This window comes from Budorcas taxicolor, chromosome X (genome assembly GCF_023091745.1).
Source record: "Budorcas taxicolor isolate Tak-1 chromosome X, Takin1.1, whole genome shotgun sequence".
Taxonomy (NCBI): Eukaryota; Metazoa; Chordata; class Mammalia; order Artiodactyla; family Bovidae; genus Budorcas; species Budorcas taxicolor.
The window spans coordinates 89,910,920-89,935,344 of NC_068935.1; the positions used below are offsets into that span (position 1 = coordinate 89,910,920).

The 24,425-nt window shown below is 49.9% G+C and overlaps 1 protein-coding gene and 1 non-coding gene across 3 annotated transcripts; both read left to right on the forward strand.

Annotated features, from left to right (window-relative positions):
* The first annotated feature begins 952 nt into the window (after positions 1-952).
* Positions 953-8,507, forward strand: LOC128070023 (melanoma-associated antigen D4). Of its 2 annotated transcripts, XM_052663322.1 has the most exons (13): positions 953-1,023; positions 2,002-2,212; positions 2,584-3,417; positions 3,774-3,980; positions 4,090-4,153; positions 4,394-4,473; positions 4,874-4,965; positions 5,617-5,696; positions 5,785-5,827; positions 6,238-6,300; positions 7,255-7,369; positions 7,682-8,124; positions 8,297-8,507. In XM_052663322.1, the coding sequence occupies exons 2-12, from the start codon at positions 2,003-2,005 to the stop codon at positions 8,114-8,116; spliced, it is 2,223 nt and encodes a 740-aa protein (XP_052519282.1). In that variant the 5' UTR covers positions 953-1,023; position 2,002; the 3' UTR covers positions 8,117-8,124; positions 8,297-8,507. The 2 variants fall into 2 exon arrangements, 1 of the variants encoding a protein (XP_052519282.1); XR_008201596.1 differs by lacking the exon at positions 8,297-8,507 and having other exon boundaries at positions 7,255-7,606; positions 7,682-7,812.
* LOC128070688 (small nucleolar RNA SNORA11) lies at positions 6,879-7,005 on the forward strand. The gene has a single exon (XR_008201661.1). It is a non-coding gene; the product is annotated as a small nucleolar RNA SNORA11 (small nucleolar RNA).
* Positions 8,508-24,425: the final 15,918 nt, after the last annotated feature.

A 24,425-nucleotide genomic window follows, 5' to 3' on the forward strand; every position in this document is an offset into this window, starting at 1 on the left:
AGGCAAGGGGTGGGCCTGGGGCCCCCTACCTGTTCCCCCTGGGATGCAGAGCATGAGCTTAGGTCTCAGAGAGGGGAAACCCGGTTTGTTGGGACAGATGTTCACAGGGCAGGGGAGGTGGAGTGGATCTGCTGCCCAAACTGGAGAGGGGAGGGTGCCTCGATCCCCGGGGCCAGTGCTAATGGAACACGGGTTTTGGAGTCAGGAAGACCCGAGCCCAAATGCTGCATTTTCACCTCACTGGCTCTGTGGCCTTGTCGAGTGAGTTCACGGCAATGCGTCTGTGCCTCAGCTTCCTGATCTGTAAAATGGGGGTGCTGACATCCACTTCCCAGGGCTGCCGTGAGAGGAAGATAATGCCCAGCACACACAAGCTGCCCGAAGAGTGGCTGGGGAAGCAGATGTTCCCAGTGTGTCTGGGGACCCTAGACGGGGATAGTGGAGGAGAACACACAGGGAACTGGTGTCCTCTCGCCATTTCCATTTCTCCCGTTGCAGTTACCGACCGGCCTAGAGACCTCTGTATTGGTGACCTAGGGGTCATTCATGCTGGGGAAGCAGGGCTCAGTGTATTCCAGACCACACCGGAGGAGCTTAGAGGCAAGGGGGAGGGCAGGGCTGAGAAGCATTGTGCAGAAGTGGGGGGACTGAGGGTATGTGATGGATGGGTTGGAACCGCAATACAGGGCGCGCGTGCCCGCGTCCCCGGTCGGTGTCGCGGGGGCGGAGGGGTTGACAGTGAGGGGAATCTGGCGGGAGCGAGAAAACGCCCCCACCCCACCCCGCCCACCCACTGGCGGAACCGCATGCGCACAGGGGACCTGGTGGAAAAGGCTTTTGTTGGGAGAGCGGGCCCGCTGGAGGGGTCCGCGCATGCGCAGGCTGCCCAGCCGCGGGGGGTGGGGGGGGTGCGGGGAGAAAAGGGGCGGGGTGGTGGGAGCTGCTGTGCTGGCAGCAGTAGGCGAGGGCGCGGCTGCGGGGTTCCTGGTGCTGAGGACGGACGCCATTGGAGCCCCAGGGAAGGTAAGGATCCAGCCCCAGACAGGACCGGGAGAGGGCAAGTGGAACCGGGTACGCTGTGCCCTTCCTCCCCACCCCACCCCCGCCCCCGGATGTGAACAAAGCCCAAGCACGCAGAACTTGAACCCCATTAGACCCGTGGTCAACAAAGGAGCCACCCCCCACCACGGCCACCAGACCCAGGCTCCCCGATTCGAGCCCTGCTTAACACCGGAGCCCACCATCTGAACACCTTTAACGGACGCGTGTGCTCGGTGCTGAGCTGCCTTAGCGCGGAGGCCCCACCCCCACTCCAACCATTCTGAGATCGGTGCAACCCAACTGACGGCTTTGCCCCCTTCCCCGAGTTTCGATCCTGGCCTTTGAGACCTCTAGCGCTTCCAGTTCGAGCCTCGCCTAGTCCGAGGACCACCCCCCCCCCCCCGGAACCCCACTCCATCCCTCGTGAGCACTCCTGTATGAGTCCAGCCTAGACCTGAATCACCTGAATCCCTCCCTCCCCCCCACTGCGACTTAGAGGGTCGCTGGGATTCATTTTCCCAGAGCTTCCAGCAGTCCCCGTTGTCTGAGCCTTCTCATGCCTTCTCCTCCCCAGCATCCTGGCCCCGTGCTCCAGCCATTAAATCGAGGCGCTTTATTTCCCCTCTCTCAAAGCATCTCTTCTGGGACTCTCTGGACTGAAGCTCGCCAGTCCACCCCTTGTTCCAATCCAGCCGCTGGTCTGGGGAGCCTGTGTGACCTGAACTCCCCTTTCAGTGCAGGGTCTCCGCCGACCTCCTCTGTCCTCCTAGGGCTCTGTCTCTGAGGGAATCTACCCCAGCAGCCCTCACCCCCGCCCCAACCTTACACTGCCTGGGAACCCGGTGACTGCAGCCCTCCACCTCCTGAGAGATCCCGCCTCCTGCTGGATCCCGCCCCCTCCCCCTGAGGAGGCCTCCTCATCCCTCTCAGGCTGAGCCCTCTTCTCCTTGGGACCCCCAGCATGGCAGAGGGAAGCTACCGCAAGGAATCCGAAGGGTACAACGTTGAAGACATGGACGAGGGTAGTGATGAAGTCGGGGAGGAAGACATGGTTGAAGGCAACGACTATGAAGAATTTGGTGCTTTCGGAGGCTACGGTGCCCTCACCAGCTTTGACATCCGCATCCTCAGAGCCTTTGGGAGCTTGGGTCCAGGCTTTCGCATCTTGGCGGTGAGGCCCCTCCTCGGCCACCTGCTAGCCCTGGGCCTTCTCTCTTGTGACGTCAGGGAGGATGGGAGGAGGGGGCCGATGAGGGCTGGAGTTGAAGGGGGAAGGACTGCCCAGCTTACCCAAACCTTCCCTCTCCTACTGGGAGCAGCGGGGGGTGGGGGTGGGGGAAGCGGGGCGGGGACGGAGGGGGGGGGGGCGGGAAGTGCTGGGAGGGCCCGGGGGCTGGTCGGAGGCTGGTCAACACAGGGGGAGCTATCTGTGTAGAGCTATCTGCCTTCCCCTCCCCTGCCATGCCATGCCCTGCCCTGCCCTCCCCTGCCCTCCCCTCCCCTGCTCTGCCCTGCCCTCCTTTCCCCTCCCTGGTCTTGCAGAATGAGCCCTGGGAACTGGAAAACCCAGTGCTGGCCAGAACTCTGCTGGAGGCATTTCGGATGGATCCAGAAACACTTGCCAATGAGACGGCTGCCCGTGCTGCCAACGTAGCCCGGGCCGCCGCCTCTAACCAAGCTGCTCGGGCTGCTGCCACTGCTGCCCGTGCCACCTACAATCAGGTGGTCACTAACCACCACCCGGTGGCCACCCACCAGGCGTCAGGAGGCGATAGCCAGCCCATGACATCTGCTGCCCAGGCTCCGGCAGCCACCCCTGAGACAAGCATCGCTTCTCCGCACAGCTCCCAGATGCTAGTCAACAGCGAGATGGCTGCCCCTGGGGCTCCAGCAAGGTCCCCACAGCCGCAGACATCCTCCCAGGCCCAGGAGGCTGCGGCCGAGGGCCCTAGTACGGCCTGTGCTTTCCCCCAGGCCTCTCGTGCAGGTGAGATGGATGCCACCCGGCCCAAGACAGCCTTCCTGGGTCAGAACGACGCCTTTGATTTCAGCCAGCCGGCAGGTGTCAGTGGCATGGCCTTCCCACGCCCCAAGAGACCTGCCCCGGCCCAAGAGGCTGCCACAGAGGGCCCCAGTGTTGCCTCCAGGGGCACCCAGGCAGCCTCTGCCGGGGAGGGGGCGGCCACCCGGCCCAAGACGACCAAGTCCGGGAAGGCTCTCGCCAAGACTCGCTGGGTGGAGCCTCAGAATGTTGTGGCGGCAGCTGCCACCAAGGCCAAGATGGCCACGAGCATCCCTGAGCCTGAGAGTGCAGCTGCCACTTCGCAGCAGAGTGCAGAGCCCTGGGCCAGAATGGGAGGCAAGAGGACAAAGAAGGTGAGACCTCCCTGCTTTCTCCCACCCTCCTCGCTCCCCTGCTTTCTCTGCCCTCTCAGCTCTCTGCCTCCTCCCCTCCCTTCCTCTCCCTCTTCTTCCCCCTCCCTCTTCTCTCAGCTTGTACATGTTTCTCCAAGCCAAGCTTACCAGCATGTTTTTACTCCACGTAGTCCCTACCCTTGGGCCTGGAGGGAGAAGCGGTTGGCTCAGTGCCTGGCACTTAGTAAGCACTGGGCACGTGTCATCCACGTGTCATCTACTACCCTTATTTCCAAGTACCTGCTCTGGCTAAGATGTGTGCCAGGCGACTCAGGGAGCCTGGACGCCCTGAGTCTCTCCTCTGTCTAATGGTACAGTCCAAGCACCTGGATGACGAATATGAGAGCAGCGAGGAGGAGAGAGAGCCTCCTGCGGTCCCACCAACCTGGAGGGCATCGCAGCCCCTGCTGACGACTGCGCGGCCTCAGATGGCCCCTCGGCCCTCCATGGCCCTGAGGTCCCAGGTACCCTCAAGGCACGTGCTGTGCTTGCCACCCCGCAATGTGACCCTTCTGCAAGAGAGGGTAAGAAGGAAGCCTGCCCTTCCCCCTGTCTCCCTCCTCTCCTCCCTTCCGGGCCAGTTCTTTGAGGTCACCCACGCTTTGATCTCCCCGTGCGCTCTTCCTTCTCCAGGCAAATAAGTTGGTGAAATATCTGATGATTAAAGACTACAAGAAGATCCCCATCAAGCGCTCAGGTGGGCAGCCTCTGCCCCCTCCCTGAACTCTGTCCTTCCCCCCTCCCACCACCCTGCCCTGCGGGCCTCCCACCAGATGCCCTCTCCCCGCCAAACACACACAGATCGGGCCTGGCCGATGGCTCCATTGGCACGCTGTGGGGTCCTGAGCGTGCTCCCCTCAGCAGGGCTGACGGAAAGGCTGTAGCTCTGTGGCTGCTGCTCAGCCCTGGGGCTTTGCCCACCCCTCCCCTCCTGCAGACATGCTGAAGGACGTCATCCGAGAATATGACGAACACTTCCCTGAGATCATTGAACGAGCAACGTACACTCTGGAAAAGGTGGGTGTGGGGCCGGGGGCAGCTCTGTGGAGCAGGAGCAGCAGGGAACCCTTGCCCGCCTCCCCCCTCTGCATCCCCTCAAGGCCCAGGGGCCGGACTGCATGCTCTGGAGGGAAGCCCTCCCTGGCCTCTGCACCTGGGAGCTTCCTCTGCAAGCCTCCTCCCCTCCTTCCTCCTGCTCGTGCTCTCTGAGCGCCTGTGGTCTCCTGAGGTGGCTCCCGTTGTCTCAGCCAGTGTCACTGCTCCCACAGGGCACTTCCTCCATGGCCTCTCCTCTCCCTCCTCCTCCAGGGCTTGGGGTTCCCCGCCAAGAAAGAGTTCTAACAGGGAATTGAATGACCGCCTGCAGGACACCCGGCATGGATGTTTGATCTCACATTCCGTTTTCTCCCCGCTGTAGAAGTTCGGGATCCACCTGAAGGAAATTGACAAGGAAGAGCACCTGTACATTCTCGTCTGCACACGGGATTCGTCAGCCCGCCTCCTGGGAAAGTGAGAAAGCACAGGAGGCCGGTGGTCTTCCTTGGTGGTGCCTGGCCCCTCCTCTCGAGAAATGGGAAAGTAGGGCCGGGGGGCCTAGCACGGCTCCCACCCAGAGTTAGCAGTGCTGAGCAGCTAAGGGCAGGCAGGGGCAAGTAGCTTGGGGCGAGGCTTTGCGGCTCTCTGGGTTTCTGCCCTGCCCACCCTTCCGTGCCCCTGTCTTCCTGGGAAAGCAGGCTTCTTGGTTGCCTCTCTCTGCTAAGGTCCCAGCCAGGGCTTGGCAGAGTGGGCCTCGGGCATGGGGCGGGGAAAGGGGAGAGTGGGGGGCGGGGGTCTCCAGTGGAGTCGTGCTCCAGATGCAGTGGGCAACGGGCAGGGAAGATCAGGGTGTGCCTCTGGTCTCAGGGTTGCCAATCGTCTGCTCCCCGCCTAACCCCATCCTCGACAGAGCCCTGGGAAGAGGTGTTAGCATCCACATTTGATGGATGAAGGGCCTCAGTCTCAGGCCAAGGAAGGAATTGTCTGGACCAGGTATAGCAAGCCATACAGAGTGGGAGGAACTGCCCTGTAGCCCAGCAGTGTGGGAGAGGCTAGTTGGGTGAGCCGGCTGTGGTCACCTGGGCAAATGGCTGCTGGACAGGATCCCTCTTTCTACGCCTTCAGGACCAAGGACACTCCCAGGCTGAGTCTCCTCTTGGTGATTCTGGGTGTCATCTTCATGAATGGCAACCGCGCCAGCGAGGGTGAGTGGCTGGACAGGCAGCTGGGGGGTTGCCCGTCGTCTCACCTCCCTCCGTCTGCTAAACTCTTGCACCTCATCTCTTCTCACAGCTGTCCTCTGGGAGGCACTCCGCAAGATGGGACTGCGCCCCGGGTATGTTTGGGGTCTCCTGGCTCCCGCTCCTCAGTGTGTCCTTGGGCACAGGAGGCCCCGGGATTGCAGTGGCCTAGCGGTCTCTGTGGGGCGTGGCATCCTGGACTAGGTAGAGCGCCAAGGCTGCACCAGGGTGCGTGGGGAAATGGTCCTGAACCCCGAGCCCTCTTCTGCCCCGTGTGCCCTCTCTGTTCCCACACGAGACCTCAGAGACACCAGCAGACCTCGGGGCTCCATCCAGCCCCTCCCTGGGGCCCTGCTGACAAGTGGCGGCCTGGCCTCTGCTGCCAGCCCAGGCGTCCGTGAGGACGCCTCACAGGCTAGGAGGCCCTCAGTCCTGCTGGGAGCGCTCCTGCCCAACCCAGGCACTGCCACTCTCTCTAGTCACGCCTTCCTTTCCTTGCACTCAGGGTGAGGCACCCATTCCTTGGCGATCTGAGGAAACTCATTACAGAGGACTTTGTGAAGCAGAAGTGAGTATCTTTGCCCCCCACTCAGGCCTTCCTCGGGTGCTGCTCTGGCTGAGGATGCCATTCCCCGGCCCGTGTCTTAACACCAGAGGGATGGGTGTCTGGTGTGAGTGTGGGGTGGGAGGATGCGAGTGTCGGGGGCACGGGGACAATTCCAGGGAGGCCTGGGGAAAGGGAGCACTTGCGGTCTGTAAACACCGGGTGGGCCAGTACAGCCCCCACCTCCTTCAGCACCTGCCCTGTAGGCAGTGTCCCGGCTTTACATCTCACGGGCCTGGGACTCAGAGAGTGAAAACCTGATCATGGCCCTGACTGGGGTAAGGCCCATCTGGGCCTGGAGCCTGGCCCTGCTGATTTTCTAGCCCAGGCTCACCCCATCATCAGTGCTTGGAGATCTCCTGTGCCCTCACAAAGGCCCCGTGTGCATGTTCGTCCATCTGCCGCCCCACAAACACACGTTCACAGGTGTTTGGGAGTATGCGTGGAGTCCCCTACTCTTGGTTGACTGTTTCTCCCCATACAGTCGTTTTCTAGGATGGATTCTCCCAGGGTTCAGTCAGGTCACGGACAAGCCCCATGGTGGGTTGTGCTCAGAGCATGGAGCCTGAAGAAATGGCTCCTGCTTACACCAGACCCAGCAGGAATCTGGGTTATTGTGACAAGGGGCACAAAACTCGTGGCCTTCCTCTGAACAAGTACCCTACACGTGCCCCCTGCACCCCCCCCCATGTCTACTGGGCAAGACCGGTGGCCTAGGGGTGTGAGCCCCTCCATTTAGGAGGCAGAAACCCTGGGAGCCGGTGTGGAAGTGGGGGCAGGGGGTGCAGGGCCAGGGCAGGCCTCCTGCAGCAGCCGAGCTGCAGCCTCAGGGCTGGGAAGGAACTACCTGGGAGCCACTGGAGCAGCCACAGGTGTGGCCTGTCTGCGAGCAGAGGTTTGTTGTCCTCTCTCACGCAGGTACTTGGAATACAAGAAGGTCCCCAATAGCAGCCCACCCGAGTATGAGTTCCTCTGGGGTCTGCGCGCCTGCCATGAGACCAGCAAGATGAGGGTGCTGAGATTCATCGCCCAGGTAAGGCAGAGCCCGTGTTCTGGCTGCATCTCCCCATACCTGGTTTGTGTCTTGGTCCCGGCCTCCTGACGCCGTTTGTCCAGTGAGGATGCCAAGGCCCAGCAGGGTTCCCAAGTCACTGACACCAGTTCGCAGGCTGTAGGGAGTGGACGGGGTGAAATCCCAGGACTGGCACGGAATGACGGGAGCCTGATTTCAGTCGTGTGGGTCTTTCACATGACTTCGCAAAGCACTTAAGTGAGTGAAAGGCGGGGAGCGGGTGCTGAGCGAGGTAGGGTAAGTGTGCAAACGGTTGCTGTGCTTCCATCGCAGTATCAGAACCGAGACCCCCGGGAATGGAGGGCTCATTTCTTGGAGGCTGTGGATGATGCTTTCAAGACGATGGATGTGGATATGGCCGAGGAGCATGCCAGGGCCCAGATGAGGGCCCAGATGAACATCGGGGAGGAAGCTCTGATTGGACGGTGGAGCTGGGACGATATCCAGGTGGAGCTCCTGACCTGGGATGAGGACGGAGATTTTGGCGACGCCTGGTCCAGGATCCCCTTTGCTTTCTGGGCCAGATACCATCAGTACATTCTGAATAGCAACCGTGCCAACAGGAGAGGTACCTGGAGGGCTGGTGTCAGCAGTGGCACCAATGGCGCGGCCAGCGCCAGCATGCTCGATGGCCCCAGCACCAGCTCCACCATCCGGACCAGAAACGCTGCCAGAACCAGTGCCAGCTTCTTCTCCTGGATTCAGTAAGATTGGAGGTCATTACACGGGACTCTGGAGGCTGGGGTGGGGAGGGGCTGGCAGGTATCAGGGGCAGGCCTGGGGTGGCCTGGGGGAACGAGGAGAGCCTGACAAGACACTCAGTCTGTCCTTGCTGTCCCTCACGTGCATTGACACCTCTACTCCGGCTTTTGTGTCTCCTGGTTCCAGGCAGCCCTGAGGAGCTGCGGCAGTCCCCTGCCGAGCCAGAGTGCCTCCGCTGCCCGGTCCCCGACAGAGCACTCCAGGCCCGCTTCTCCCCGTCCATGGAAGATGGCATGCAAGATGACGCACTCTGTGCCCTTCCTGCTTTCATTGTGTGCTTTTCTCGTGCTGTCGTGTTTTGGGTATCTGTGTTACATTAAAGTTGTGAAATCAGTCAGATGTTTCCTCCTTTTCCTGGGCAGGTGTGGCTCTGAGCAGCCCACGGATCAGGCCCTCGGGGACAGGCGGGGGCCGCCTCTGCCTAAAAGACAGGCAGGTGTGGGTGGGTCCGGTGCTGGGAAGGACAGAGATGCCCCTGAAGGGGGGCGACCATGAGTTTCCACAGGCTCCGGTCCACAGCTTCATGATCTCCTACACTGTGTGCCCCTAGTCAAACATAGTGGCGATTCACAGGAGCAAGGGTGGGGTGGAGGGCCGAGAGCTGGTGCCACTGTCCCTCCCACCAAGGGACAGGCTCCACAGACATCCCCCAGGACCTACCTGCCCCGCCCCATCTCTGGAGTCGCTGTCCAGCATTCCCTCCCTCATCAGCCACACAATTTTAGGACCTCATCCCTCTTCCCGAGTCCTAAGGACAGCGAGGTAGGCCTCACAGTGGCATCCTCACACCTCCAGCAGGTAGAGGAGAAACCATCATAGGCAAGACAGCCTATTTCATGGGAGAAAGCTGCAGGCAGACCTGGACAGCCCATTGCCCATGACCATGACGCGAGGCTCTTCGGGAGGCTCCAGGGTACTTCTCCATGGAAGCAGGGCTCTCCCAGTGAGGCCAAGGCCAGCCAAGGTCCCTGAGTCTTCACGGGCTGTGCGATCCCTGAGGGGGCTGAGGCTAAACTTTCATTCCCCAGGCAGACGACAGTGAGGGCAGAGACACTTTGGAACTCTGGGAAGGACTCTGTAGCAGGAAGGGGCCATCTGGGGCTTTTCTGGGTATCTCAGTGATGTCCACAGCTTGGAGGACAAGGCTCCAGGTTAAGAGGAAGGAGAGAGTAGTGTAAAGACCGCAGCCCCCCTGCCCAGCCACCCGTTGCTTGCCTCTTTGCCCCAAGAACAGGTTCCACTCCCTCAACCAGACCTGGATCCTGACCCAGACCCAGTGGAAAGCAAACACACCCATCACTTGGCTCAAAAATGAGTAAGAATTCCAAGCAGGCAGCAGGAGTCCACCACTAGTGCCACCCTTCCGAGTGATGGCCTGGGCCGTACCCCCAGGAGGCAGGCTCTGTGTGTACCCCTCCCTTAAAGACAGGCTTCATGTGGGTTTCTGCCTTATTTGTTGGTGCTTTGCTGTCTGCCTCCCTGGCTGCTGGGTTGATGCCTCGCCCCGTGGACACTCTGTGATTCTGACAGAGATTCAGTCCCCTCCCAGGTGCAGGTATCCGGGTTGATGGTCCGGATTTGGGGAACCCCGCTCAGGTGTGATGAGTGACACTGGACTATTTCTGGCTCCCTCAACCTGAGACCTCCCAGGATCCTACTGTGCACTCCATAGGTACCTGCCTTCTCATGGACGAGGTCGGGGCACTCACCACAAGCCACAGGTGTGAGCTGGAGCACTGTGCACCGCAGGCACCTGAGATAAGGCAGCTCATCTGGAAAGGAGGCGAGAGCAGCTCTCAGAGGCAGGATGCTGGGGAAGTCACCACCTCTCCGGGCCTCCAGGCTTGCACCTCTCTCTCCTTCCAACCCCTTCCCCATGGATATCTTCACCTGGCTCCTGCCCCTCCACACCGTGCAGCGGGTGTGCTGAGAGCCGGGTGGGGAGTGAGGAAGTGAGCAGAGAGGCAGCCTCAGGAGCAAAGCGGAAGGCGGGTCCCAGGGATCGGGGGCAGACCCTGAGTCCCCCAGAAACTGACGCCTGGCACCGCAGAGGTGGCCGACCTTCAACCGCAGGGCAGACATGAGACCAAGGCAGGCCTCCCTCCCACCCCCAGCCTCAGCCGTTCCACGGGGTCCCCCACCACAAAAGCCACAAGAGGTCTCAGCCAGTGTTTTCTGAGGCCCTACTATGCACCAGGGCCTTGGCTGAGGTGTACGTGCACCTTGGCAGCTCCCGCAGATCTCTCCCCAGCCCGGGCCTGTGCCCTCTGACTCCTCAGACGCTTGTTGATGGACAAGCATTCACCGATTGATTCCCTTGTGTCCAGTTCCTGATGATTCGCATGCAATGTCTCGCATGGCCTTGATGTCAATCACCAGATAGCCTCAAGGGAGCAGATGACCAGGCACATTCCATGGATGAGGACCCTGAGGCTCTTGAGAGGGAAGACACTTGCCCTGAGTCCCACAGCCAGGAAGTGGCAGTGCTGGGACTGGAACCCAGGATGCTTTGAGCCCAAATGTGTGCTCTGACCACTGCAGTCTGTTGCCACTGCCTTGGAGGGATTCACAGTGCCATGAGGTGACACCCCCACCTCTCACTCCTCTCTGCAAACACCCCCACTCCTGATCACTCAGGAAACATATACAGCTTTCCAAATCCCTTCACTGAGCCAGAACCCCACCCCTCATGGCCTCCCTGCCCCTGAGGGTCACCCTAGGCTTTTGAGGCCTGCCACTGCCCACCAACCTCCTGGCACATCCTCACTCCTGTGGCCTGGAGAGGCCAACACTTCAACATCCTGGTCAGAAATGGACTCTCACACCTGAGGGGGACACAGCAGTCCCTTTCCAGGCCAGTTGCCCTAGTGTGGGGTTAGGCAAACATATTCAATTTATTTTGAGACCGTTGACTTTCCAGGGATTACAGATTTCGAGAAGTGAAAAGGGGTGAACATTCCCAATGGACACGTGAAAGTTGAAAATGGAAAAATCAGTGGATGCTCAGAGCTGATGAGAGTGTGGAGCAAATGAACTCCCGTACGCTGTCCGGAGAAGTCTTCATTTGTACGAGGCCCCTGGAAAACAGGAGGGATACATCCGTTGGTTTATCGAAAAAGCAAGAGGAGTTCCAGAAAATCATCTATTTCTGCTTTATTGACTATGCCAAAGGCTTTGATTGTGTGGATCACCACAAACTGTGGAAAATTCTTAAAGAGGTGGGCATACCAGACCACCTGACCTGCCTCTTGAGAAATCTGTATACAGGTCAGGAAGAGACAGTTAGAACTGGACATGGAACAACAGACTGTTTCCAAATAGGGAAAGGAGTACATCAAGGTGTGTATATTGTCACCCTGCTTATTTAACTCATATGCAGAGTACATCATGGAAACGCTGGGCTGGAGGAAGCACAAGCTGGAATCAAGATTGCCAGGAGGAAATATCAATAACCTCAGATATGGAGATGACACCACCCTTATGGCAGAAAGCGAAGAAGAACTAAAGAGCCTCTTGATGAAAGTGAAAGAGGAGAGTGAAAATGTTGGCTTAAAGCTCAACATTCAGAAAACGAAGATCCTGGCATCCGGTCCCATCACTTCAAGGGAAATAGATGGGGAAACAGTGGAAACAGTGACAGACTTTATTTTGGGGGGGGGGGGGGGGCTCCAAAACCACTGCAGATGGATGCTAAGAGCTGATGAGATGCTCCTCCTCCTCCTCCTGCAGCCGTGAATTCAAAAGATGCTTACTCCTTGGAAGAGAAGTTATGACCAACCCAGACAGTGTGTTAAAAAGCAGAGATATTACTTTGCCAACAAAGGTCCGTGTAGTCAAGGCTATGGTTTTTCCAGTAGTCATGTTTGGATGTGAGAGTTGGACTATAAAGAAAGCTGAGCTCAAGAGAAATGATGCTTTTGAACTGTGGTTTTGGAGAAGACTCTTGAGAGTCCCTTGCGCTGCAAGGAGATCCAACCAGTCCACCCTAAAGGAAATCAGTCCTGAATATTTATTGGAAGGACTAATGCTGAAGCTGAAACTCCAATCATTTGGCCACCTGACGTGAAGAGCTGACTCATTTGAAAAGACTCCGACGCTGGGAAAGATTGAAAGCAGGAGGAGAAGGGGACGATGGAGGATGAGATGGGTGAATGGACACCATCACCATCATGTCCACTCAATGGACATGAGTTTGCGTAAACTCCGGAAGTTGATAATGGACAGGGAGGCCTGGTGTGCTGCAGTCCATGGGGTCTCAAAGAGTCGGACACGAGTGAGTGCCTGAGCTGAACTCAACTGAAAGCTTGAGGCTACTTGAGGCCACCTGGATGGAGGAGGCATGAGAGATCAGCTCTAGGTGAAAGTGAGCCTTCTGAAAGCAAGGAAGGAAGACATTGGAAGATGAAGCTTCCCTATGAGCCGTGCACCGCTTTTAGCCAGGAATTTGAGCGAGCTGAGATCCTGACAATCATGTACCTTTCAGGAAGGCAACATCTACAAATTAGCTTCTCTCTGAAGCTCTCAAGACACTGTGGTGTCCTGGCACCCAGAGTGGGGAGGCAGAGGAAGAGTCTTAGAATCAGGCCACCCTGGCAAATCTCCTCTTCCTTCTTTCCCCTACACGGGGGAGGAAATGGACCCCAGGCCCAAGGTTCGGACTGCAGGAGGGACGAGGGCAGCAAGGGCAAGAATCAGTGCAGAAGGGTGTTCCCAGGAAATGGTGTCCCACCTCAGCTGTAGCTTCACATTCTTGCCCAAAGTACACTGTGCGCTTCTGTGTGTGGGCGGGTTTCAGAAGACTGCAGAGCCTGGCGAGAGTCCCCTGCTTGCTGCCCACAAAGAGAACATTGCGTGACTGATAAAGCCCTGAAGATTTTCATTATCAGAGGTCCACGGTTTGGATGTTGCTTATTTGCAGCCCGAATTCCTCCAAATTAAACTAATACTCAAAGATTCTCTTCATCAGTTGTCCTGGGGTTTCACTGTCCAGCAAAAATGTGTGTCCATTTAAGTGTACAGGTCCAAGGCCTTTGATAAGTCTACCATGTAACTAACACCTCAATCAAGAAAGAGAACATTTCCATCACCTCATAAAGTTCCCTTCTGCTCCCTCCCAGTGAATCCCTACCATCCACGTGCAGCCTTAGGCAACCGCTGATCTCCTTTCTATTTCGCTTATAGGTTAGAATGCTCTTCACTAGAGCCTGTAATACACTTCAGTGTGCAACATGTAATCTTCTCGGTCTGCCGGCTTTCCCCTCTGCCTCAACGCTTTGGAAATTCATCCATGCTGTGGCACAAATCAGCAGACTAAATTAACATTGTTCCAGTTCACAAGCTGATTATCTCTGTTGAAATGACACAGATATAACACAATCTCCCAGAACTAGTCAGTGAACTTACCTAGAGTGCAAGATACAAGATTAGAACAAAATCAACCACATTTCTATATCCTAGCAAAGAAGTGTTGGAAAATGAAACTGAAGAGAGTGCTACCATGTACCACTCACAAATACCGGCGATTCTGTGTCGTGAATCTAACAAATGACAAACAGTATCTGCATGCCGTAAACCACAAAACAGTAAACAAAGAAATTGAAAGTAGCCTAAGTAAATAGAAGAATACGCCACGATCATGGATTGGCATGTTTACCACAGAAAAGATGAATGTTCTCCCCTCAACTTATCTATAGATTTAATGCAAGTCTAATAAAGACCCTGGCAGCAAGTTTAGCAGGTGTAGACAAGTTGATTCTAAAGCTTATGAAAAAAGCAAAAGAAACTCAACTAACCCAAGCATTGTGAAAGGAAGAATAAAATGGGAGGAGTCATATTATTATCTCATGTAAAACGTATTAACCCACACAGAAATTGCTTGCATTCCTACACATTAACAATGAAAGATGAGAAATACAGATCAGGAGTACAATCTCATTTACCACTGCAACAGAAAGAATAAGATACCTAGGAATAAACCTGCCTAAAAAGTCAAAAGACCTGTGCTCATTAAAACTATAAGACACTGATGAAAGAAGCCAAAGAAGACACAATCAGATGGAGTGATATAGTCAGACGATAAAGCGTCTGCCTACAATGCGGGAGACCTGAGTTCAATCCCTGGGTCGGGAAGATCTCCTGGAGAAGGAAATGGCAACCCACTCCAGTATTCTTGCCTGGAAAATGCCATGGACAGAGAAGCCTGGTAGGATGCAGTCCACGGGGTCGCAAAGAGTCAGACGTGACTGAGCGACTTCACTTTTTTTCATACACACACACACACACACACACGCACACACACATACACTATGTTCTTGGACTGGAAGAATCAATATTGTGAAAATGACTATATAACCCAAAGCAAGTTACTGATTCAATGAAATCCCTATCAAATTACCAATGATATTTTTTCACAGATTAGAAGAAAAAATTTTACATTTGCACAAAACCATGAAAGACCCCAAATAGCCAACAGAATCTTTAGAAAGGAAAAATAGAGCTAGAGGAATCAACCTTCCTGACTTCAGACTACACTACAAAGCGACAGTTATCAAGAAAGTCTGGTACTGTCACTTAAACAGAAATAAAGATCAATGGAACAGGATAGAAAGCCCAGAGATAACCCCCCGCACCTATGGCCACCTAATCTATGACAGAGAGGTGAAAATACACAATGGAGAAAAGACAGCCTCTTTAATAAGTGGTGCTCGGATAACTGGACAGCTACATGTGAAAACAGCAAAATTCTGTAAAGCAATCATCCTTCAATAAAAGATTAATTAATTAAAAAAAGAAATTAGAACACTTCCTAAAACCATACACAAAAATAAACTCAGAATGGATTAAAGACTTAAATGTAAGCCCAGACACTATAAACTCTTAGAGGAGGGACTTCCCTAGCGGTCCATGGGCTGAGACTCCATGCTCCCATTGGAGTGGACCCTGGTAAGGGAACTAGATCTCACATTCCACAGCTAAGTTCCCACATGCCACAACTGTGGCAGTGAAAAAACAAAAGAAATATTTTTTCAAGTAAATTATAAAAAGACTCTTAGAAGGAAACACAGACAGAACACTCTCTGACATATCACAGGAAGATCTTTTATGACCCACCACCTAGAGTAATGGAAACAAAAACGAAAATGAACAAATGGGACCTAATTAAATCAAAAGGCAAAGGCAACCATAAACAAGACAGAGACAACCCACAGAACGGGAGAAAATATGTGTAAACGTAGCAACCGACGAGGGAGTCATCTTTAAAATATACAAACAGCTCGTGCAGCTCAATATAAAAAAAGAGAAACAAACAATCCAATCCGAAAAATGGGCCAAATACCTAAGCAAACATTTCTCCAAAGAAGACATACAGATGGTCAACAAACACAGGAAGAGATGCCGAACTTCACTAATTAGTAGAGAAATGCAAATCAAAACAACAGTGGGTGTATTACCTCATACCAGAATGACCATTATCAGAATATCTGTTGTTGCTCAATCACTCAATCATGTCTAACACTGTGACCCCATGGACTGTAGCCCACCAGGCTCCTCTATCCACAGGATTTCCCAGGCAAGCATGCCATAGTACACTGCCTTTTCCTTCTCCAGGGGAGCTTCCCAACCCAGGGGTCAAACCCCTGTCTCATGCATTGGCAGACAGATTCTTTACCCCTGTGCCACCAGGAAAGCCCTTCAAAACAACAATCAGGTATCGCTTCACACTGGTCAAAATGGCCAACATCTAAAAACCTACCAATGATAAACGTTGTAGTGCTGGGGCGAAAAGGACACTCTCCTACCCTGTTGATGGGAACGTAAATTGGTGCAGCCACATGGAGAACAATAGGGATGTTCCTTAAAAACTAAAAGTAGAACTACTATGAGACCCAGCAATCCCATTCCTAGGCATATACCGCCCGAGAAAACCATGATTCAGAAAGATACATGCACCCCAGTGTTTTGTTGCCCACAATATTTACAATAGCAACCTAAATGTCTATCGACAGAGGAATGGGTAGAGAAGATGTGATCCATATATACAGTGAAGTATTACTCAGCCATAAAAACGAACATAACTGGGCCACTTTCAGAGACGTGGATGGACCTAGAGGCTGTCATACTGAGTGAAGAAAGTCAGAAAGAGAAAAACAGATTATCTTAAAATATCACTTATATGTGGAATCTAGAGACATGACCCAGATGAACTTATTTGCAAAGCAGAAATAGAGACGCAGAGGCAGAGAACAAACATATAGATATCCAAAGGGATGATTGGAAGATTGGGGTTAACACATGTACTCTACACTGCATAAGACAGATAACTAATGAGAACCTACTATATCACACAGGGAACTCTACTTAATTCTCTCTGGTGGCATAAATGTGAAGAAAATCCAAAAACAAGAGGGGATGTGTATATACATATGACAGATTCCCTTTGCTATACAGCAAACCCTAACACAAAAATTGTAAAACAACCATCCTCCAATAACAATTAATAAAAAGTCTTATAAAGGGGGCTCCAAGCAAAAAAAAAAATAGTAATCCTTATAAAACTACAGTAAACAAAAGTCAGTGTGACAGTGGTGAAGCAACAGACCCACAGATGAAGAAATCAGAGGGAAGACTCCAGAACTAGCTTCTTCAAATATAGCCAATTCGTTCTGGACAAAGTTGCAAAAGCGATTGAACGAAGAAAGTATTGTCTTATCAGAATATGTGTGTGAAGAATGGGATGTCCCCCTGAAAGAGAGTCTCATAGCTTATCCTAAAACCCACTAAAAATGCATCTTAGACATAAACCAGGAGCATGGAACCGTAAGACATTTAAAAGAAAATGACACAGAATCTTCAGCCTTGAGTTTGGCAACAGTGTTTTACCTATGACTCCCAAAAAATACCCCCTTGCTCTGTGAAAGATAATGTCAGGAGTTTGAGAAGACAAATCGCAGGCTGGGAGAATGTATTTTAAAATTACATAGCCAACAAAGGTCTTGTATCCAGAACATATAAAGAACTGTCAAAAGTCAACAGAAAGAAAACAGTGGAAAAAATAGTTGAAGAGATACTTCAGTGAAAAGAGTACATAGGGGCAACTGAGCACAGGAACGAACGTATGTTCAACTTCCCAGGCTCTCAGGCAAGTGCAAATTAAAACTAAGGTGAAATACCAGTCTTCCTATCTTAAAATTGCCAACACACAACAAAACTAAGCAAAGTGAACAAAGAAGCAAACAAAGAAACAAGCAAACAAGAAAACATCAGATAATACCAAATGATGCTAAGGATGGGCAGCGAGTGGACTGGCCACAGGTTACTGGTGGGAATGCAGGGTGGCATAGGCACTGTGGAAAGAGATTTATTGCTTCTTATGAAGTTAAACTTACGCTTAGCCACGTGACCAACCACTTCACCCCAAAGTATTTCCCCTAGGGAAGTTTAACGTGAGTTCACACAAAAACCTGTTCAGGAATGTTATAGCAATAGCTGTGTTCATAATCAACAAAACAGAGCAACAACCCAAACAAATGTCCTTCGGCAAAGTGCATCATCTCCATTTCGGAAAGGAAAGTGAAGTCGCTCAGTCGTATCTGACTCTTTGCGACCCCATAGACTGTAGCCTACCAGGCTCCTCTGTCCATGGGATTTTCCAGGCAATAGTACTGGAGTGGATTGCCATTTCCTTCTCCAGGGCATCTTCCCGACCCAGGGATCGAGCCCAGGTCTCCCGCATTGTAGACAGACGCTTTACTGCTTTACCGTCTGAGCCACCAGGGAAGTCCTCATTTTCGTATTATTGAATACTATTCAGCCCTAGAAAAGAAAGAACTATTGATACAGTCAGCAATGTGGATGAAACTCAGTAACATTATGCTGAGTGATAGAAGCCAGCCTCAAGTTACTTTTAAATGGCTTGATACGTAGGATGGTCTTGAAAAGACAAATGTGTATTGTCACAGACAGCAAATTGGCGGTGCCTTGGTTCAGTGTCGGGGTAGAGCATGGCTGCAAAAGGATAGCACTGGGGACGTCTTGGGGGTTGCAGAAATGTTCTGTATACTGATTGTGGTGGTGGTTACAAGAAGCTTCAGAAGTGCTGAAATTCCTAAAATTGGATGTCCAGAAGATGATGATGCCACCAACCATTAATTTTAAAATAAAGGTGAAGAAATAATGATAAAACAGTCCTTCAAACGAACAAGCGAACAGAAAGCTTTCATAATTCTCCAGCAGTGGCCTGCACAATAGAAAATACTGAATGCATTTATTTAGGATAAATGAAAACCACGTCAAATATGAGCACAGATCAACACAAAGGAGCGAACATCTATACAAATGGTAAATATGTGGGGGACTGGGAGGGGAATGGTTTCTAAAAGACTGAGGTAACTGAATGTTTCCAAGAGCAATAACAATGCATTATCTGGGATATAATATACGTTTTAAGAATTGTATGGAAACAAAAGCAAATGGACAGGATTATAAAAATAAAGGTGTTGGTGGGGGTAAAGAATCTTATTCTTTGAAAGTGAAAAGTCAAACTTTAAATACACATAGTATATTCTCTACAGGAACCACTTACATATAAAACAAAAGGAATAAGTAATAAATATGTACATTAAAATGGAATACCGAGAACTACATCAGCAGTACGGAAGATGGCAAGGGAATCGGGTGAAAGGGAAAAAGGAACACCTTGAGGAACTATGGAAAGAAAGAAGGGAAATATAGAAGAAAGAGAAAGAAAGAAAAGGAGGAATGAAGGAAAGAAAGAAAAGAGGGAAAGAAATTGACTTGAAATAAGATGACGGATTTAAAGCCAATACTATTTCTACTTAAACTATGTGTAAACACCCTGAACTTTCCAAGGAAACGGTGGAGATTTCTAGATAGAATAGGTGCAAGATTCCATAATTTGTTGTTAAATAGAAACTCATGTTAGTTTAGAGACAGAGGCAGGTTAAATGGAAAAGGGTTGGAAAAAATAGGCCATATGTGAAGGTAAATTGTAAGACAAAATGAGAAGGTATGATAAAGGATAAGGTCGATTGTAGGATCAGGAGTATCAGTCAGTGATAAACAAGCACATTTAATAATGGGGGGAAAAGGGCTAATTACTCAGGAAAACGCAACAGTCCTCACTGCACTGGACAATTGAACTTTAAATTACATAAAGGGAAAACAGACTGAACTTAAAGGAGATCTAGATAGACAAATGCATTTAACATTTGGAACATTCAAACATTGTTTCTGAGATTTTTATATAGCAAGTAGGCAGAAGGCCAGCAGTTATAAAGAGAACTTTAACAACATTCTCAACTACTTAGACCTAATTATAGCACATTCCTCTCAATAGCAGCAGAAAACACATCCTCTTCAAAGGCATGTGGGACATGCACCAAGAAAGAGCCTCTCGTAGGATTAGAAAACAATACGCCATCAATTAAGAAGGATTAAAGTCATGTAGAGGATGTCCTCTGGGCACAGTGGAATAAATCAAGAAATTCATAGCAAGAAGATTTCTAGAGAATCCCCAGACTTTGTAATTTAACAAAGATTTCAAAATAACACACCATCAAAGAGACACTACGGAAATTTGAAAGTATTATCAACTAAAGGGAAATGTAAACACAACATATCAACTTTGGTGTGATTAAGTTAAAGCCTTGGTTAGAGAGAAATTTGCTCTTTGCGTGATTATATTTAGAAGGAGGAAAGGGCTAACATCAAGGAACTACAAAACTGAGATGCCACCAAAAGAAGTCAAAATTAACCTGAGAGGAAGTAGAAGGAAACAATAAAGATAGCAATGAAATGGAAAACAAAGAAGTCATAGAGAAAATACGATGGAGTCAAGAGCTGATTCATTCAAAACATGTATACAATGTGTAAACTGGATGTAGACTCATCAAGAAAAGAAAGCCACTAAGACACAAGTGGACAGGATAAGGAGCCACAGCAGGGACATGACTTCAGAGTGCAAAAATGCTAAAATGACAGTAAGGGAATAATTAGAAAAACTTTAATAGAAAGACAACATAGAAGAAAAAAAAGAACCAATTGTTAGAAAGACACAGTTTTTCAAAGCACACTCAAGAAAACAGAGAATACCTGAGTATCCTTATATCTCTTAAAGAAATAGAATTTTTGGCTAAAATCTTCCCACAAAGGAAACTCCAGGCACAGTTGGCCTCACTGGTCTGGTCTATGGACCATTTCAGGAAGAAATAGCACCAATTTATACAATCCTGTCAGAAAAATGAAGAGAATGTGACACTTGGCAATTCTCTCTCTGAAGCTGTGATCCTTATACCAAACTATCCCTATACCAAAACCAGACCAAGACATCACAAGAAAATATAACTGCAAACCAATATTCCTCAAGAAGATAGACACAGACATTTGTAACAAAAGGTTAGTAAATAAAAAACAGCAGACATAAGAGAAAATTTTCTGACCAAAGGGAGTAACTCTCAAAGTGAAAGTCCTCTTGAATACTTGGATATCAATATATGAAATCAGTCATAGTAATCTCTCCAAGTGAGAGCCATGCCATCATCTCAAATGATGCACATCCTAGGCAGAACAATGGCACCCAAGTGCATTAAGCTCTGTAGCCTGTGAGTATGTTACTTTACACGGCAGAAAATACTCTGCAGATGTCACTGAGTTGAGGATCTTGAGGTGTGGAGATTATCCTGGATGATCTGGGTGGACCAACGTAATCACAAAGGTCCTATTTATAAGGGGTGGCAGGAAAATGAGACTGAAGAGTAGGAGATGCGATGTCAGAAGCAGAGGTCAGAGGGGGGAGAAGCTGGAAGATGCTAGGCTGCTGCCTTCGAACATGGAGAAAGGGGCAGGATTCAAGGAGTAGAGGTGGCCTCTGACATAGGAAAGGCATGGGACAGATTCTTCCCTAGTAGCCTCAGAGGAACAGAACACTGTGGACACACTGTCTTTGGCCCTGTTAAAACCCATTTCACACTTCTGACCTCCAGAATGGTAAGGTAACTAAACTGTCTTGTGCTAAGCCAAGCATGCGGTAATCTGTCATAGCTGCAGGAGAATACTAATATAATTCAGGAAAAGCACTTAACAGAATGTACCATTCCACTCGGGCTCAGATGGTAAAGAATCTACCTGCAATGCAGGAGAGCTGGGTTCAATCCCTGGGTGGGGAGGATACCCTGGAGAATCGCCTGGTAACCCAGTCCAGTATTCTTGCCTAGAGAATTCCATGGACAGAGGAGCCTGGTGGGCTACAGTCCATGTGGCAGCAAAGAGTTGGACATGACTGAGCGACTAACACTTTCACTTTTCCAATAATCTACCCAGATTAAGAATTCTCTGGAAACTGGAAACAGGAGAGAGCCCCTAACCTGATTAATGTCACCAAGAACACACTTCACAGTTAAAAAGCTAAAGACTTTCCCCTTAAGATCTCTCGTCACTCCTGATTGGCCCTGGACTGGCAGTCCTAAGTAGGGCATTAAGGCAAGATTTTAAAAATATACTTGAAAGTATACAAAGTGAAAAGGGAGGAGTAAAACTGTTTTTATTCATAGAGGAAATAATCAGTGCATGGAAAATCTTTAGCTTTTTAAAATCTGTCTAGAATTACTACCACTAAGATAAGCAACTTTTCAAAATATGAGGTCAGCAGACAAAAATGAGTTACAGTTATCTGATGAATTTATTTTCAGAGCAGCAATGGAGAAACAGACATAAATAACAGGCCTATAGATACGCGGGGAGGGGAGGAGGGAGACAGTGAGATGCATGGAGAGAGTAACATGGATACAGACGTACTGTATGTAAAATAGACAGCCAATGGGAATTTTCTAGATGACTTAGGGAACTCAAACAGGAGCTCTTTGACATCTAGAAGAGTGGGATGGGAAGGGAGATGGAAAGGAGATTCGTGTGGGAGGGAACATGGCCTATGGGAGGGAACATGTACCTATGGGAGGGAACATGTACCTATGGCCTATTCTCATTGATGTTTGACAGAAAACCACAAAATTCTGTTAAGCAATTATCCTTCAATTAAAAATAAATAAGTAAAATAATATCTAAAATCGCTTCCAAGTGAAATTACACAGAACAAATAAACAAATTATATGTAAAATATTAAAATATGTCCTAACACAATCAAAGAAATCAATTATAGTTATTTAATGGAGAAACAATTAGAATTTTAAATGAAATTATAATTTATAATTTATGCAAAACATGAACCACTTACAGGTGAAATTAACAAAATGTGAATGGAGTACAAAATGATACACAGTAAGAATTGCTGAGAGAAATTCACAACTAAGTAAATAATTGGAGCATGTGTTTGAATTTTCAGAATCAATAGTGTTAAGAAGCAAATTATCCCACAGTTGATCTATTGATACAGAGCATGTCAAATGACTAGAAAGCAACAAGATAATTCTGTAACTTTTACTGACATACAAAGGAATGGAATAGTCCAAATAACACAGAAAGAGAACTACATATTTGGAATGCTCATATTGGCTAACTTTGTAAATTACTGCAAAGGTACAGTCATGGGACTTTCCTGGTGGTCCAGTGGTAAAGATTCTACACTTTCAATGAATGAAGAGAAAGAGTGACCTCTGAGCCAACCAAAAGACATGGAAGCAATTAATATGAAGTAGAAGACAAATATGTGGGCATGTATAAATGATACTGGTTTTATAAACTTATACTGAAAATAATTATCTCTTGAGGTTAAAACCATATGTGTTTGTGTATTTATATCTGTGAGGGATTAAAAATCATGAAAGCAGCAATATTAAAGTAAGGAAAGGGTAAATATGGACCAAGTGTTCTAACATATGCACAATTTTGGGGATGAGAAAAAGAGACCAATTTATTTCAGATTTTGAGGAGTTAAGATTTCAAGTTGTAGTCTCCCAGTAACCACTAGACTTGGATTACTGTTGATGCTGAATGGTTTGTTTTGGAAATGAACAGAGATCATTCTGCCATTTTTGAGATTGCACCCAAATACTGCATTTCAGACTCCTTTGTTGACTATGAGGGCTACTTCGTTCCTTCTAAGGGATTCTTGCCCACAGTAGTAGATATAATGGTCATCCAAATTAAATTTGCCTATTCCAGTTCATTTTAGATCACTGATTCCTAAAATGTCCATGTTTACTATTGCCATCTCCTGTTTGATCACTTCAAATTTATACCTTGATTCATAGACCTAACATTCCAGGTTCCTATGCAATATTGTTCTTTCAGTTCAGTTCAGTCACTCAGTCGTGTCCGACTCTTTGCGACCCCATGAATCACAGCACGCCAGGCCTCCCTGTCCATCACCAACTCCCGGAGTTCACTCAGATTCACGTCCATCGAGTCAGTGATGCCATCCAGCCATCTCATCCTCTGTCGTCCCCTTCTCCTCCTGCCCCCAATCCCTCTCAGCATCAGAGTCTTTTCCAATGAGTCAACTCTTCGCATGAGGTGGCCAAAGTACTGGAGCTTCAGCCTTAGCATCATTCCTTCCAAAGAAATCCCAGGGCTGATCTCCTTCAGAATGGACTGGTTGGATCTCCTTGTTCTTTACAGCATTGAATTTTACTTCCATTACTAGTCACATCCACAACTGGGTGTTGTTTTTGCTTTCGCTCTATCTCTTCATTCTTTCTGGAGTTATTTCTCCTCTCTTCTCCAGTAGCATATTGGGCACCTACAGACCTGGGGAGTTCATCTTTTAGTGTTGCATTTTTTTTTGCCTTTTCATACTGTTCATGGGGTTCTCAAGGCAAGAATGTTAAAGTGGTTTGCCATTCCCTTCTCCAGTGGGCCACAGTTATCAGAACTCTCCATGACGACCCATCCATCGTGGGTAGCCCTACATGGCATGGCTCATAGTTTCACTGTGTTAGACAAGTCTGTGAATCATTTGATCAGTTTGGTTAGTTTTCTGTGACTGTGATTTTCATTCTGTTTGCCCTCTGATGGATAAGGATTAAGAGGCTTGTAGAAGCTTCCTGATGGGAGGGATTGGCTGCGGGGGAATCTGGGTCTTGTTCGGGGCTGTGTTCCCACCCTGTTGTTTGGCCTGAGGCCCAACTATGGTAGGGTTAATGGTGGTAATGGTGGCCTCCTTCTAAAGGGCTTATGCCAGCACTGTTGTATTCAGTGTCCCTGACCCTGGGGGCAACAGAATGATCTCTGTTCCTTTCTAAGGCAAACATTTCAATATCACAGTAATCCAAGTCTATGCTCC